The sequence below is a fragment of the Macaca thibetana genome, chromosome 3 (assembly GCF_024542745.1).
Source record: "Macaca thibetana thibetana isolate TM-01 chromosome 3, ASM2454274v1, whole genome shotgun sequence".
NCBI classification, from domain to species: domain Eukaryota; kingdom Metazoa; phylum Chordata; class Mammalia; order Primates; family Cercopithecidae; genus Macaca; species Macaca thibetana.
The window spans coordinates 143,778,058-143,791,820 of record NC_065580.1 but is presented as its reverse complement, the minus strand read 5'-3'; the positions used below and the strand labels follow the sequence as shown (position 1 = coordinate 143,791,820).

The 13,763-nt window shown below is 45.6% G+C and overlaps 1 protein-coding gene across 2 annotated transcripts in view; it reads right to left on the bottom strand.

The window, feature by feature from the left end:
* RAC1 (Rac family small GTPase 1) overlaps positions 1–13,763 on the bottom strand; it is a 396,460-nt gene that overhangs the window by 14,427 nt on the left and 368,270 nt on the right. For both annotated transcript variants that reach the window (XM_050784147.1, XM_050784146.1), the window contains one exon: positions 3,516–3,587. In XM_050784147.1, coding sequence (XP_050640104.1) covers positions 3,516–3,587 — 72 coding nt within the window. The remainder of the gene's footprint in view (positions 1–3,515; positions 3,588–13,763) is intronic.

Below are 13,763 nucleotides of genomic sequence, written 5' to 3'. Positions count from 1 at the left end.
AACATTCCATCAGGCCACGTGCAGTGGAGCATGACTATAGTCTAGCTACTCAATCGGCTGAGGTGGAAGGACCAGCAGTTCAAGTCCAGCCTGGGCAATACTGCAAGATCCCATCTCAAAAAAAAAAAAAAGAAAAGAAAAGGGAGGGAGGGGAAAAGAAAGGAGAAGGAAGGAGGGAAGGAGGGACAGAGGGAGGGGGGAGGGAAAGAAGGAAATGTTCCATCAGTAAGAAAAAATTTCGGTCGGGCGCGGTGGCTCAAGCCTGTAATCCCAGCACTTTGGGAGGCCGAGACGGGCGGATCACAAGGTCAGGAGATCGAGACCATCCTGGCTAACATGGTGAAACCCCGTCTCTACTAAAAAATACAAAAAACTAGCCGGGCGAGGTGGCTCAAGCCTGTAATCCCAGCACTTTGGGAGGCTGAGGCAGGAGAATGGCGTAAACCCGGGAGGCGGAGCTTGCAGTGAGCCGAGATCGCGCCACTGCACTCCAGCCGGGGCGACAGAGTGAGACTCCGTCTCAAAAAAAAAAAAAAAAAAAAAAAAATTTCAGTAGAAAAATAAGAAAGATTTAAACAAACAATTCACAGGAGACTAAAAATGTACAGTAAACATTCAAAAGAGCCAGGTGTGGTGGCTCACGCCTGTAATACCAACACTTTGGGAGGCCAAGGTGGAGAATCACTTGAGACCAAGTGTTCAGGACCAGCCTGGGCAATATAGCAAGACGTAGCTCTATAAAAACACATTTTTTTTTTTTTTTTTTTTTTTTTTTTGGAGACAGGGTCTTGCTCTATTGCCCAGGCTGGAGTGCAGTAGCACAATCTCGGCTCACTGCAACCTCCGCCTCCCACGTTCAAGCAATCCTCCTGCCTCAGCCTTCAGAGTAGCTGGGAGTAGAGTCATGTGCCACCATGCCCAGCTAACTTTTGTATTTTTAGTAGAGACGGAGTTTCACCATGTTGGCCAAGTTGGTCTCAAACTCCTTACCACAGTGATCCACCCAGCTCAGCCTCCCCAAGTGCTGGGATTACAGGCGTGAGCAAAATTACTTAATTAAAAAAAAAAAAAAAAAAAATTCAGCCAGGCGCAGTCGCTCACGCCTGTAATCCCAGCACTTTGGGAGGCTGAGACGGGCGGATCACGAGATCAGGAGATCAAGACCATCCTGGCTAACACGGTGAAACCCCGTCTCAACTACAAATACAAAAAAAAAAAACTAGCCAGGCTAGGTGGCGGGCACCTGTAGTCCCAGCTACTCGAGAGGCTGAGGCAGGAGAATGGCGTGAACCTGGGAGGTGGAGCTTGCAGTGAGCTGAGATCGCGCCACCAGTGGCACTCCAGCCTGGGCGACTGAGCAAGACTCCGTCTCAAAAAAAAAAAAAAAAAAAATTCAAAGATTTTAACCACATCTGTGATTAGAAATGCAAATGGTTAGATAACTTCAACCCACGTAACGGCAGCGTGCACTAAGAGGCCACTTTAGTTAAGGCCAGCAAAGTGACAGCTTTGTAGACAGCAATTTGGTAGTATCTACCAAAAAATAATTTTTTTTTTAAATGTTTTTTTTTCTGGAGACAGAGTCTCACTGTTGCTCAGGCTGAAGTGCAGTGGTGCAATCTCGGCTCACTGCAACCTTTGCTTCCCGGGTTCAAGCAATTCTCATGCCTCAGCCTCCCGAGTAGCTGGGACTACAGGAGTGCACGACCACGCCCGGCTAATTATTACATTTTTAGTAGAGATGAGGGTTTTACCATGTTGGCCAGGCTGGTCTCGAACTCCTGAACTCAAGTGATCCTTCTGTCTTGGCCTCCCAAAGTGCTGGGATTACAGGTGTGAGCAATCACACCTGGCTGTATCTACCAAAATTTAAAACATCCATTGTCTTTTGATCTGGCACGATTTCATTTCTAATAATCTATCCGAGTGTACACAAAGACATGAGGGACAACACTGAACACAAAAATGTTTGTAACACCAAGAGTCCAAGCGACCAGTGGGTTAAATCAGTTACAGTACTTCAAAATCATGAATCATTAATGATTTAACCTTTATCTACACATGTAGATAAGGAAAATCTCCCTCATAAATTTAGGACAACAGGGACAGCATGATTCCACTTACACTAAACAATGGGCGCCAGGTGCGGTGGCTCACGTTTGTAATCCCAGCACTTTGGAAGGCCGAGGCGGGCAGATCACCTGAGGTCAGGAGTTTGAGACCAACCTGGCCAACATAGTGAAACCTGTCACTACTAAAGAAACAAAAATTAGCCGGGCAAGGTGGTGTGCACCTGTAATCCCAGCTACTTGGGAGGCTGAGGCAGGGAATCGCTTGAACCCAGGAGGCAGACATTGCAGCATTGCAGTGAGCTCAGATCGCATCACTGCACATTCCAGCCTGGGCGACAGAGAGACACTAACTCCAAAAAAAAAAAAAAAAAAAAAGGAAAACAGCAACAACAAAAAACATGGGTATGACACTTCAGGGAGCACCTGGGTGTGTGTTGTGCCTGAGAAGGTGAGGAGGCAACACCTACCCAGCTTACACGGGGAGGACTCACAGCAAATGCAGTATGGTGCATTATGAGGCTCAGCTACATGGGCTCCTGGGTAACCCATCACCAGAGCAGCACTTTCCTGTCTCCACCCAATTCTGCTGCCCACAGGGAGTAAGCAATTCAACAGCCAATTCCACCCTCCTATACCCCCTCAACACACACACCCAAGTTTCAATTCCAAAGCCCTATACCTCAATGTTGACATGTAACCAACTGATGACTTATCAGAAAAGGCCAATTAAATCATAATGGAATCCTTCCCATTCCAGTTCCCAGAAAGCCAATGTATCTGAAACTCTTGTACTGACAAGGACTGTCTCTGATCAGAGTTTTGGTCAGAGTCCTTGTGTCCAACTCTGGTTTTCTTTAACATCATCCAGTCTCTATACTTCAAGTTAGACTTTGTCTTCTGGATGTTTAAAAATCAATTAGCAAAGTTGTGTTTGTTCCATCACACCAGAACAGTTTATATTACCCTAAGTTTTTTTTTTGTTTGTGGGTTTTTTTTTTTTTGAGATGGAGTTTCACTCTTGCTGCCCAGGCTGGAGTACAGTGGCATGATCCCAGCTCACTGCAACCTCCGCCTCCAGGGTTTGAGTGATTCTCCTGCCTCAGCCTCCCAAGTAGATGGGATTACAGGCACCCGCCACCACACCCAGCTAATTTTTTGTACTTTTAGTAGAGACGGGGTTTCATCACGTTGGCCATGCTGGTCTCAAACTCCTGACCCTCAGCTGACCCACCGCCTCAGCCTCCCAAAGTGGTGGGATCACCACATCCCACCCTATTTTTTAAAAGCCTAAAATACCTTATAGATTTCAGTGAATGTTTAAGAAAAACTTAGTATCTGTTCATATGAGGATTAAAGATGGCTTTACAGCAAAACAAATGGTCAAAGGAATGTGAAAACCGTAACACAGACAAGTTAGTTCCCAATTTAATTCAAGATACTTACACAGTAGGGATATATTCTCCAGGAAATGCATTGGTTGTGTAACTGATCAGTAGGCAAGTTTTACCTACAGCTCTAAAGAGAAAGAGAAAAAAGGTTGCTTAGTCAACATGAATGTAATCTTAGCTTTCATTATTCTGTCAAATAATCTCTAGAGAAAAAAACAATCAAGGCATATACATCACACGCTTAGCATTAAAGAAAATGTTTTCAATGTTTTCTATAACCCTTTATCACCACATACACATTTGTACCCTGAAATTTAAAGTAAACAAACTAGAATTTCTCAGAAAGGTAGAGTCAGGAACCATCACGTTCTGTTTAGGTACCTGGTGTTAGCATTAATAGTCAAGAAACAGTTGTTACCGATGTACAAGATTCAAAAGAAACAAGATTTTAAAACTTCACGTCTCTTCTGTAAACATCTGTAGAGTCTTTCATCCAAGAATCTTAAGTTTGATCCCGAAGACTTTTTTTTTTTTTTGAGACTGAGTCTCATGCTGTCGCCCAGGCTGGAGTGCAGTGGCACCATCTTGGCTCACTGCAGCCTCTGCCTCCCAAGTAGCTGGGATTACAGGTGCCCACCACCACGCCCGGCTAATTTTTTTTTATTTCTAGTAGAGATGGATTTTCGCCATGTTGGCCAGGCTGGTCTCAAACTCCTGACTTCAAGTGATCCGCCCACGTGGACCTCCCAAAGCGCTAGGATTACAGGCGTGAGCCACCAAACCCAGCCTAAAGGTATTTTAATACTAATACACAAGCACAGCTTTCTTTGGCCACCTGTACTTCTCTAAGTAACTTATTTTGCTGCCTTAAGTGGCACAGCTCAAAAATCCCACCATGTGGCCGGGCGCGGTGGCTCAAGCCTGTAATCCCAGCACTTTGGGAGGCCGAGACGGGCGGATCACGAGGTCAGGAGATCGAGACCATCCTGGTTAACACGGTGAAACCCCGTCTCTACTAAAAAATACAAAAAAACTAGCCGGGCGAGGTGGCGGGCGCCTGTAGTCCCAGCTACTAGGGAGGCTGAGGCAGGAGAATGGCGTAAACCCGGGAGGCGGAGCTTGCAGTGAGCTGAGATCCGGCCACTGCACTCCAGCCTGGGCGGCAGAGCAAGACTCCGTCTCCAAAAAAAAAAAAAAAAAAAAAAAAAATCCCACCACATCCCTAGAGCCTCCCCTCTGGCAATCGGCAATGACTGTTCTCTTGAGAGAAAGTGCTTAGTCAATAAACCACCACCCATAACTGCCATCACATTAATTCAGCTGTATTCAACTGCCACCTCCCCCCGCCCCAGTCCTCACACAGCCTCGTAAGTCTATAAGCAGGGGCTATCACAATACATCCCAGACATATTAATCAATAGCTCAGAGAGGATGGGAGTTAAACTTTCCAAACAAAGAAGTGTGTAGAAATACTTCAGAGAAAGGAGCACCACCTGCACAATTGGTAATGGGTAGAGACTAATCCTAGTATTACCAGTGTGCCACCAGGCAGAAGTCAGAGTGGTGGCTGAAAGTCTCCCAACCACCTGGAATGTTTTTCAAGAAGCTATCACCTAATAACTAAGACCACCACATCATTAGCAAAACATAAAGGTCTCCAATTTTTACACCATTGACAAGACAAGCTTAAGGGTTTATATGAAAGCTCAAGTCTCTAGCATCCTGAGGGTTCAGTTAGCCAAGTGCTCTCCTTAATGAGCCCTTCTGTCTGCTGTGCTGTCAGTTTACCAAGGTCACGATACATCAGTGTCATAATTTGTAAGATTTTTGTCGTTCAATCTCAACTACTATAAATGAGAATTCACCATAAAGTTAAGCGCTTTTCCATTTTCCCTCACACTCAAGGCAGATTACAGGCCCAGCCAGTCTTGCCAATTCTCATTCACTCATGACATTATTGAGGGCTTAACAAAAGTTGGAACTCACCATTCCAAAGACTTCAGAGAGTCAAACATTACATCACCAGGAAGTAGCTTCCAACTCCTAAAGGCTTTCTAAACAGAAATGACTCATTGGACATACATTTTGTTAAAAGCTTAGAATGTGAAAATAAACCTGTATGAGCAGGAGCCTAAGCTTTGGAGTCAAAAGCCTAGATTTGAGACCCAGGGCCAATTCTAGCACGTACTGGCTGTAATTTTCTTGGCAAGTTTCAACTTCCTCATGTCTGTTTTTTTACCTGCAAAATTAATGCAAAACTACCAGCTCCATCCCCAAACTACTGTGAGCATTAATTCAATTTCAATTTATACCAACCGTGTGCTACACCAGAAGCACACGAGGTGCTAAAGATATATTAATGAACAAGACCTCATGGAGTAAGTGCAGTCATGAAATTTAAAAATAAGGAATATGGCCGGGCGCGGTGGCTCATGCATGTAATCCTAGCACCTTGGGAGGCCGAGGCAGGCGGATCACACAGTCAAGAGATCGAGACCATCGAGACCATCCTGGCTAACACAGTGAAACCCAAAATACACAAAAAATTAGCTGGGCATGGTGGCAGGCGCCTGTAATCCCAGCTACTTGGGAGGCGGAGGTAGGAGAATGGCGTGAACCCAGGAGGCAGAGCATGCGGTGAGCCGAGATCACGCCACTGCACTCCAGCCTGGGAGACAGAGAGAGATTCCGTCTCAAAAAAATAAAATAGAAATGCAATCATCACTTGAAATTATGGGTGTGATAACTGTTATTATTAAAGCAGCTCTGGAAATGTACAGCAAAAGAGCTAACATTTCTAGAGCTGAAAAAAATATTTTTAGGCCAGGCATGTTGGCTCATGCCTATAATCCTAGCACTTTGGGAGGCTGAGGGGGACGGATTGCTTGATCCCTGGAGTTCAAGACCAGCCTGGCCAACATGGAGAGAAACCCGGTCTCCACTAAAAATACAAAAATTAGGTGGGTGTGGCAGTGTGCACGGGTAGTCTCAGCTATTTGAGGGGCTGAGGCAGGAGGATCACTTGAACCCAGGAGGGAGGTCAAGGCTGCAGGGAACCAAGATTGCACCACTGCATTCAGCCTGAGGGACAAAGTGAGACCCTGTCTCAAAAAAATAAAATTTTTTATATTAAAAAATAAAAGCCTGGTGTGGTGGCTTAGCCCTGTAATCCCAGCACAGGAGGCTGTAATCTCAGCACAGGAGCATGAGGTGGGAGGATCGCTGAGCCCAGGAGTTCAAGACCAGTCTGGGCAACACAGGGAGACCCTGTTTCCATAAAAAAATTCAAAAATAAGGGGGGCGTGGTGGCACGTGCCTGTAGTCCCAGCTACTCAGGAGACTGAAGGAAGAGGATCCCTTCAGCCCAGGAATTAGAGGTGGCAGTGAGCTGTGATCACACCATTCCATCCCAGCCTAGGTGACAAAGCAAGACCTCATCTCAAGAATAAAAAAAAGAAGTAAGCAGTGGTATAGGGAAATATGTTACCTCTTCTTGTTAAGGACGTGGGGACAAGATCCTACTTGGAAAGTCACAGGTTTTAAGTTGCCAAGAAAGCACTGGATTTTAGAAGAAGCCTCCAGCTGCAGTGTGGCAGGAGGCCTGAGAATGCCAGGGACTCACTCAAGGCAGGCACACATGGAAGCTGCTGCTACAGCTCAGGGGCCACCCAGGGTGGCCTGGACCAAGAATGGCGACTGGACAGTGAAGACAAGTGGGCTGTTTCATGGACTGCTTGAACTCGGAGGCAGAACAAGCATCGCTTAGCCATGGTTTAGATGTGGCACCTGAGGAAGAAAGTGGAGCCTAAGGCTCTAAGGGACCTTTTTAAAAATGATAAAGGTTGGCTGGGCACGGTGGCTCACGCCTGTAATCCCAGCACTTTGGGAGGCCAAGGCGGGCAGGTGACCTGAGGTCAGGAGTTCGAGACCAGCCTGACCAACATGGAGAAACTACAAAATTAGCTGGGGGTGCATGCCTGTAATCCCAGCTACTTGGGAGGCTGAGGCAGGAGAGTCGCCTCAAACCAGGAGGCAGAAGTTGCAGTGAGCCAAGATTGCACCATTGCACTCCAACCTGGGCAACAAGAGTGAAACTCCATTTCAAAAAAAAAAAGATAAAGGTTGTGTAAAAACCTTAACAACAGTTGCCACTCAGTGTCAAGAATAAGCTGCTTCAAGGTTTTGACTGTTATGATAAAACGTCATATCACTTCTTTTACGATCCTGTCCTATGTCTCTTCTATGCATATGAGGAACAAAGCTACTACTATAAATGCAACCAGCTGTGTCTAACATCCTCTAAAACTTCCTTTACCAAATGACATCTTTAGCTGAGAAAGGCTCAACTGTCAAGAAATTCAAGACACTGGCATAACCTGATATTGACTGAAATTTTATTACCAGTCACTATTTGTTACAAATCTATGTCTTATAAAAACATGATTATAGAATTCTTACTTTAAAGTGTAACCTTACCTTTAAACTAAGTGCAATCTTAAAAAATAAAATCAACTCCTCATTAAGTCTTTTGATGAAAACTTTTACTTAATTTCTTAAAATGGGTAAAAGAAAAAGGTTATTCCATTCCTATTAGCGTATTTATTCCTTCCTTGTCCACGCTGCGCTTCCACAAACCAAGTCAACATCTGCACTGGGCAATGTGACAGCCTTTCCATGGCCTTTCCTTCATGAAGAATGGAAGCCATATTTGGCCATAAGTCTTGACTCATGCTGCTGGAGAATTTCTGGAAGTTACTACTTGCTTTGGAATTTCTAACTTTATATAATTAACTGCTCAGTTCAACCTCTTTTCAATCATTGAGCGATGTCATCACTCTAGGAAACAACATGAGTGGGCTGGAAGAAAGTTCATGCCATTTCTACATTGGATTTCCCCCTAGTTCATGATGCTACAATTTTTCTTAACCTATCTGTGCTTCCCCTGCCCTATCCTGTAGAAATAACCACAATGAAAGCAAATAACTTATGTTCCTATTATGCTCTTCATTTCTCCATTAAGATAACATTTTTTTTTTTTTTTTAAAGACAGAGTCTTGGCTCTGTCTCCCAGGCTGGAGCCCAGTGGTGCAACCCTGGCTCACCACAACCTCCGCCTGCTGGGTTCAAACAATTCTCCTGCCTCAGCCTCCCAAGTAGCTGGGAGTACAGGTAAGTGCCACCACATCCAGCTTTTTTTTTTTTTTTTTTAAGTAGAGATGGGGTTTTGCCATGTTGGCCAGACTGGTCTCGAATTCCTGACCTCAGGAGATCCACCCATCTGGCCTTCCAAAGTGCTGGGGTTACAGCTGTGAGCCACCACGCCCAGCCAACAGAACTTTTTACTTACTTTTTGAGGGGAGTGTTACTTCCTGAAATCTATAAACCAAAACTTAAAAGCACACACAATCAATAAATCTGGAAACACTAGGAATTTCCTCATGTAAAAAAAAAAAAAAAAAAGATCCAGGAAGCTCAAAAATAACAACTTTCTGCACTGCCTTTTTTTAAAGACACGTTGATCTTAGGACAGAAAAGCCAAACTCTTCCAATGACAATTACAATTGCAAACCAAAATACACAGCATATACTGCTGTCTTAAAAGCGATCTTGGCCAGGCGCGGTGGCTCTTGCCTGTAATTCCAGCACTTTGGGAGGCCAAAGCAGGTGGATCACTTCAGGCAGGAGTACAAGACCAGACTGACCAACATAGTGAAACCGCATCTCTATTAACACAAAAAATTAGTTGAGTGTGGTGGCAGGCGCCTGTAATCCCAGCTACTCAGGAGGCTGAGGCAGAAGTATTGCTTGAGGCCGGGGGGTGGAGGTTGCAGTGAGCCGAGATCACACCACTGCACTCCAGCCTGGGCAACAGAGCAAGACTCTGACTCAAAAAACAAACAAAAAAAAGTATGTAGATCTTAAGGACAAGGCAGAATTTAGTAACTGTCAAATATATATTCATACTTATTGAATAAATTAAAGATCTTGCATAAAGGTCTTCAATTTACACTGAGAAATAAGGTATAGGGATTATGTAACGGTAGACCTTATATATAATTGCATTAATTATGCAGATAAAATCTGTCCGGAAAAATATACCACTAGAGTAGTTCAGCGCTAAATAAACACAAAACCTAATCTAAAATTATGATGTTCTACCACTAATAGCTGACTTCACAATCAATGTAAAGAAAACTAGCCACAGGCCAGGTGCGGTGGCTCACACCTACAATCCTAGCACTTTGGGAGGGTGAGGTGGGTGGACTGCCTGACCTTAGGAGTTCAAGACCAGCCTGGGCAGCACGGTGAAATCCCATCTCCACTAAAATACAAAAGAAATTAGCTGGGCGTGGTGGGAGGCTGAGGCAGGAGAATTGCTTGAACCTGGGAGGTAGAGGTTGCAGGGAGCTGATATTGTGCCACTGTACTCCAGCCTGGAGACAGAGCAAGACTCTGTCTCTACAAAACAAAAAAAAAGAAAGAAAGCTAGCCATTATCACCACTAGAGACTTCAAAAATTAAGATACTGCATAAAGTTTCTCATTCAGGCTGAAGACACCATGTACAACTGAGCTGAAGTCTGAAGCAGGCTTTACTTTAGACCACCTTTCTAGAATCAAGTCTAACCCTGGTGTGGCTGATACAAGCCAGCTGAACACACAAGAGTTCAAAAATAAGAATTTATATCTAACTGCACACAACCCCTATTCTTTTTCAAAATCAGACTGGGCGTGGTGGCTCACGCCTGTAATCCCAGCACTTTGGAAGGCTGAGGCGGGTGGATCACCTGAGGTCAGGAGTTTGAGACCAGCCTGGCCAAGATGGTGAAACTCCATCTCTACTAAAAATACAAAAATTAGCCAGGCGCAGTGGTGGGTGCCTGTAATCCCAGCTACTCAGGAGGCTGAGGCAAGAGAATCACTTCAACCCGGGAGGCAGAGGTTGCTGTGAGCCCATATCGCGCCACTGCACTCCAGCCTCGGTGACAGAGGGAGATTCCATCTCAAAACATAATAATAAGCAATTTAAAAAATAAAAATAAAAATAAAGATAAAGCAATTGTTTAGACCAGGGATGATGGCTCACACCCGTAATCCCAGCACTTTGGGAGGCCAAGACAGGCAGATCACCTAAGGTCAGGAGTTTGAAACCAACCTGGTGAACATGGTAAAACCCCGTCTCTATTAAAAATACAAAAAATTGCCAGGCATAGTGGCTCACGCCTGTAATCCCAGTATTTTGGGAGGCCAAGGCGGGTGGATAACCTGAGGTCAGGAGTTTGAGACCAGCCTGGCTAACATGGAGAAACCCCGTTCCTACTAAAAATACAAAATTAGCCAGTGTGGTGGAGCACGCCTGTAATCCCAGCTACTCGGGAGTCTGAGGCAGTAGAACCACTTGAACCCAGGAGGCGGAGGCTGCAGTGAGCCAAGATAAAATATAAACAAATAAAAAATAAAACTGTTGTTTATAAATACCTGAATGTAAAATGCTGTCTTTTTTTTGAGACGAGTCTCGCTCTGTTACCCAGGCTGGAGTGCAGTGGCATGATCTCGGCTCACTGCAACTTCCACCTCCCTTGGTTCAAACAATTCCCCTGCCTCAACCTCCTGAGTAGCTGGGATTACAGGCACCCACCACCATCTCTGGCTAATTTTTTTGTATTTTTAGTAGAGACAGGGTTTCACCATGTTGGCCAGACTGGTCTCGAATTCCTGACTTCAGGCAATCTGCCCGCCTTGGCCTCCCAAAGTACTGGGATTACAGGCGTGAGCCATCGTGCCCAGGTGATACTGTCTTACCTAAGAAAAGTTGAGAGAAATCTTGGGGCAAAGGTCCACTAAGTGAAAGTTACAGGGTGGGGCAGCAGTAAGGTGGAGGAAAAACAGTATCATACAGCCCATGCTCAGAAACAACTATCTTAGAATAAAAAGGTATTGGCCGGGCGCGGTGGCTCAAGCCTGTAATCCCAGCACTTTGGGAGGCCGAGACGGGCGGATCACGAGGTCAGGAGATCAAGACCATCCTGGCTAACACAGTGAAACCCCGTCTCTACTAAAAATACAAAAAAAACTAGCCGGGCGAGGTGGCGGACGCCTGTAGTCCCAGCTACTCGGGAGGCTGAGGCAGGAGAATGGCATGAACCCGGGAGGCGGAGCTTGCAGTGAGCTGAGATCCGGCCACTGCACTCCAGCCCGGGCGACAGAGCCAGACTCCGTCTCAAAAAAAAAAAAAAAAAAAAAAAGTATTAACCCTATGTCATATTTCATGGCCAATCTCAATTAAATCGCTATTCAGGAAATCTAGAATTTTTTTCTTTTTGTTTGAGAAGGAGTCTTGCCCTGTCGCCCAGGCTGGAGTGCAGTGGTGCGATCTTGGCTCACTGCAAGCTCCGCCTCCCAGGTTCACGCCATTCTCCTGCCTCAGCCCCCAGAGTAGCTGGCACTACAGGCACCCGCCACCATGCCCAGCTAATTTTTGTACTTTCAGTAGAAACAGGGTTTCACCATGTTGGCCAGGCTGGTCTCAAACTCCTGACCTCAGGTGATCCTCCTGCCTTGGCCTCCCCAAGTGCTGGGATTACAGGCGTGAGCCACCGCGCCCGGCTGACATATTTTCATATGGGTGTATTACCAGTCTCTATCAGTCAGGGTCCCAGAAGAAAAAAATTCATCCCAGAAGATTCGAATAGAGATTTTCATGAAGGAATTATTCACAAAGCTGTAGGCAGAGTTAAGGAGCAAACAAGATGGCAAGGCATCCAAAGACTAGCAATGAGAAGACAGAAACACCCCTAGGGATGAGACAAGGAGCAGTAGTTTCCTTCGGAGCCCAGTGTAAGCAGAGGCACAGGAGGGCAGGATGGAGGTACAGCCTGAAAGGACACTGCCATGGTCCAGGCAAAGGGTCAAAGCAGGAATTGACGATGGTGTATCCCCTTTAAAAAAAAAAAAAAGTGAGAGTTTCCCTCTGTCACACAGGCTGGAGTGCAGTGGTACAATCTTGGCTCACTGCAACCTCGACCTCCCAGATTCAAGCGATTCTCCTGCCTCAACCTCCTGAGCAGCTGGGATTACAGGCGTGTGCCACCACGCCTGTAATTAGCTAGGTGTAGACACATGTGCCTGTAGTCCCAACTACTCGGGAGGCTGAGGTGGGAGGGTCGCTTGAAACCCAGGAGGTGGAGGTTGTGGTGAACTGAGATTCTGCCATTGCACTCCAGCCTGGGCAACAGTGAGACCCTGTCTCAAAAAAAAAAAAAAAAAAAGCAAAAACAGAAACTATTAGAGATACATCTTTGGCCAGGCACGGTGGCTCAAACCTGTAATCCCAGCACTTTGGAGGCCGAGGCGGGCAGATCACGAGGTCAGGAGATCAAGACCATCCTGGTTAACACGGTGACACCCCGTCTCTACTAAAAATACAAAAAAATTAGCCGGGCGTGGTGGCGGGCGCCTGTAGTCCCAGCTACTCGGGAGGCTGAGGCAGGAGAACAGCGTGAACCCGGGAGGCGGAGCTTGCAGTGAGCCAAGATTGCGCCACTGCACTCCAGAACTGGCGACAGAGCGAGACTCTGTCTCAAAAAAAAAAAAACAAAACTGTGCTTGATCAAATGCTAACTACTAAAAAAAAAAAAAAAAAAAAAGACTGAAAACTCAAGGCCACAGGTTTTTAAACCTAATACTCCCTCACAGAGCCTCTGTAGTAGAAATCGCAGTAACAGTACCTGGCACTTACTAAGCACTCAGCAAGGGGCACCTGCAAAGTAGTTAATAACCAACATCTTGTTTACTCTTGTTGACCTCCCGCTGAACCACCTCTCCTGGGAGGTGGGGGATGTGCTTAGGGTTACCCCATGTAAGCGGTGGAGTGGGTATTTGAAGGGAGGGTCCAGATTCCGGGATAGGCATTCGACAAATTATCTGACTAGATAAAACAGCCAATTCAAACAGCAGAGGTCCTTAATCGGTTAGTATTAAATAAACGTATCTGCTATGCTTATGTTTTAGTTTCAGCATTTTTCAAATAATTATCAGCAATATGACTTATAAAAAAAAAACAACAGGCCGAGGCGGGGGGATCACTTGAGGTCAGGAGTTTGAGACCATCCTGGCCAACATGGCGAAACTCTTATCTCTACCAAAAAAATAAAAAATAAATAAATAAAATTAGCTGGGTGTGGTGATGTGTGCCTGTAATCCCAGGTACTTGGGAGGCTGAGGCATGAGAATTGCTTGAACCCGGGAGGCAGAGGTTGCAGGAACAGAGAGCGCCATTGCACTCCAGGCTGGGCAACAGAGTG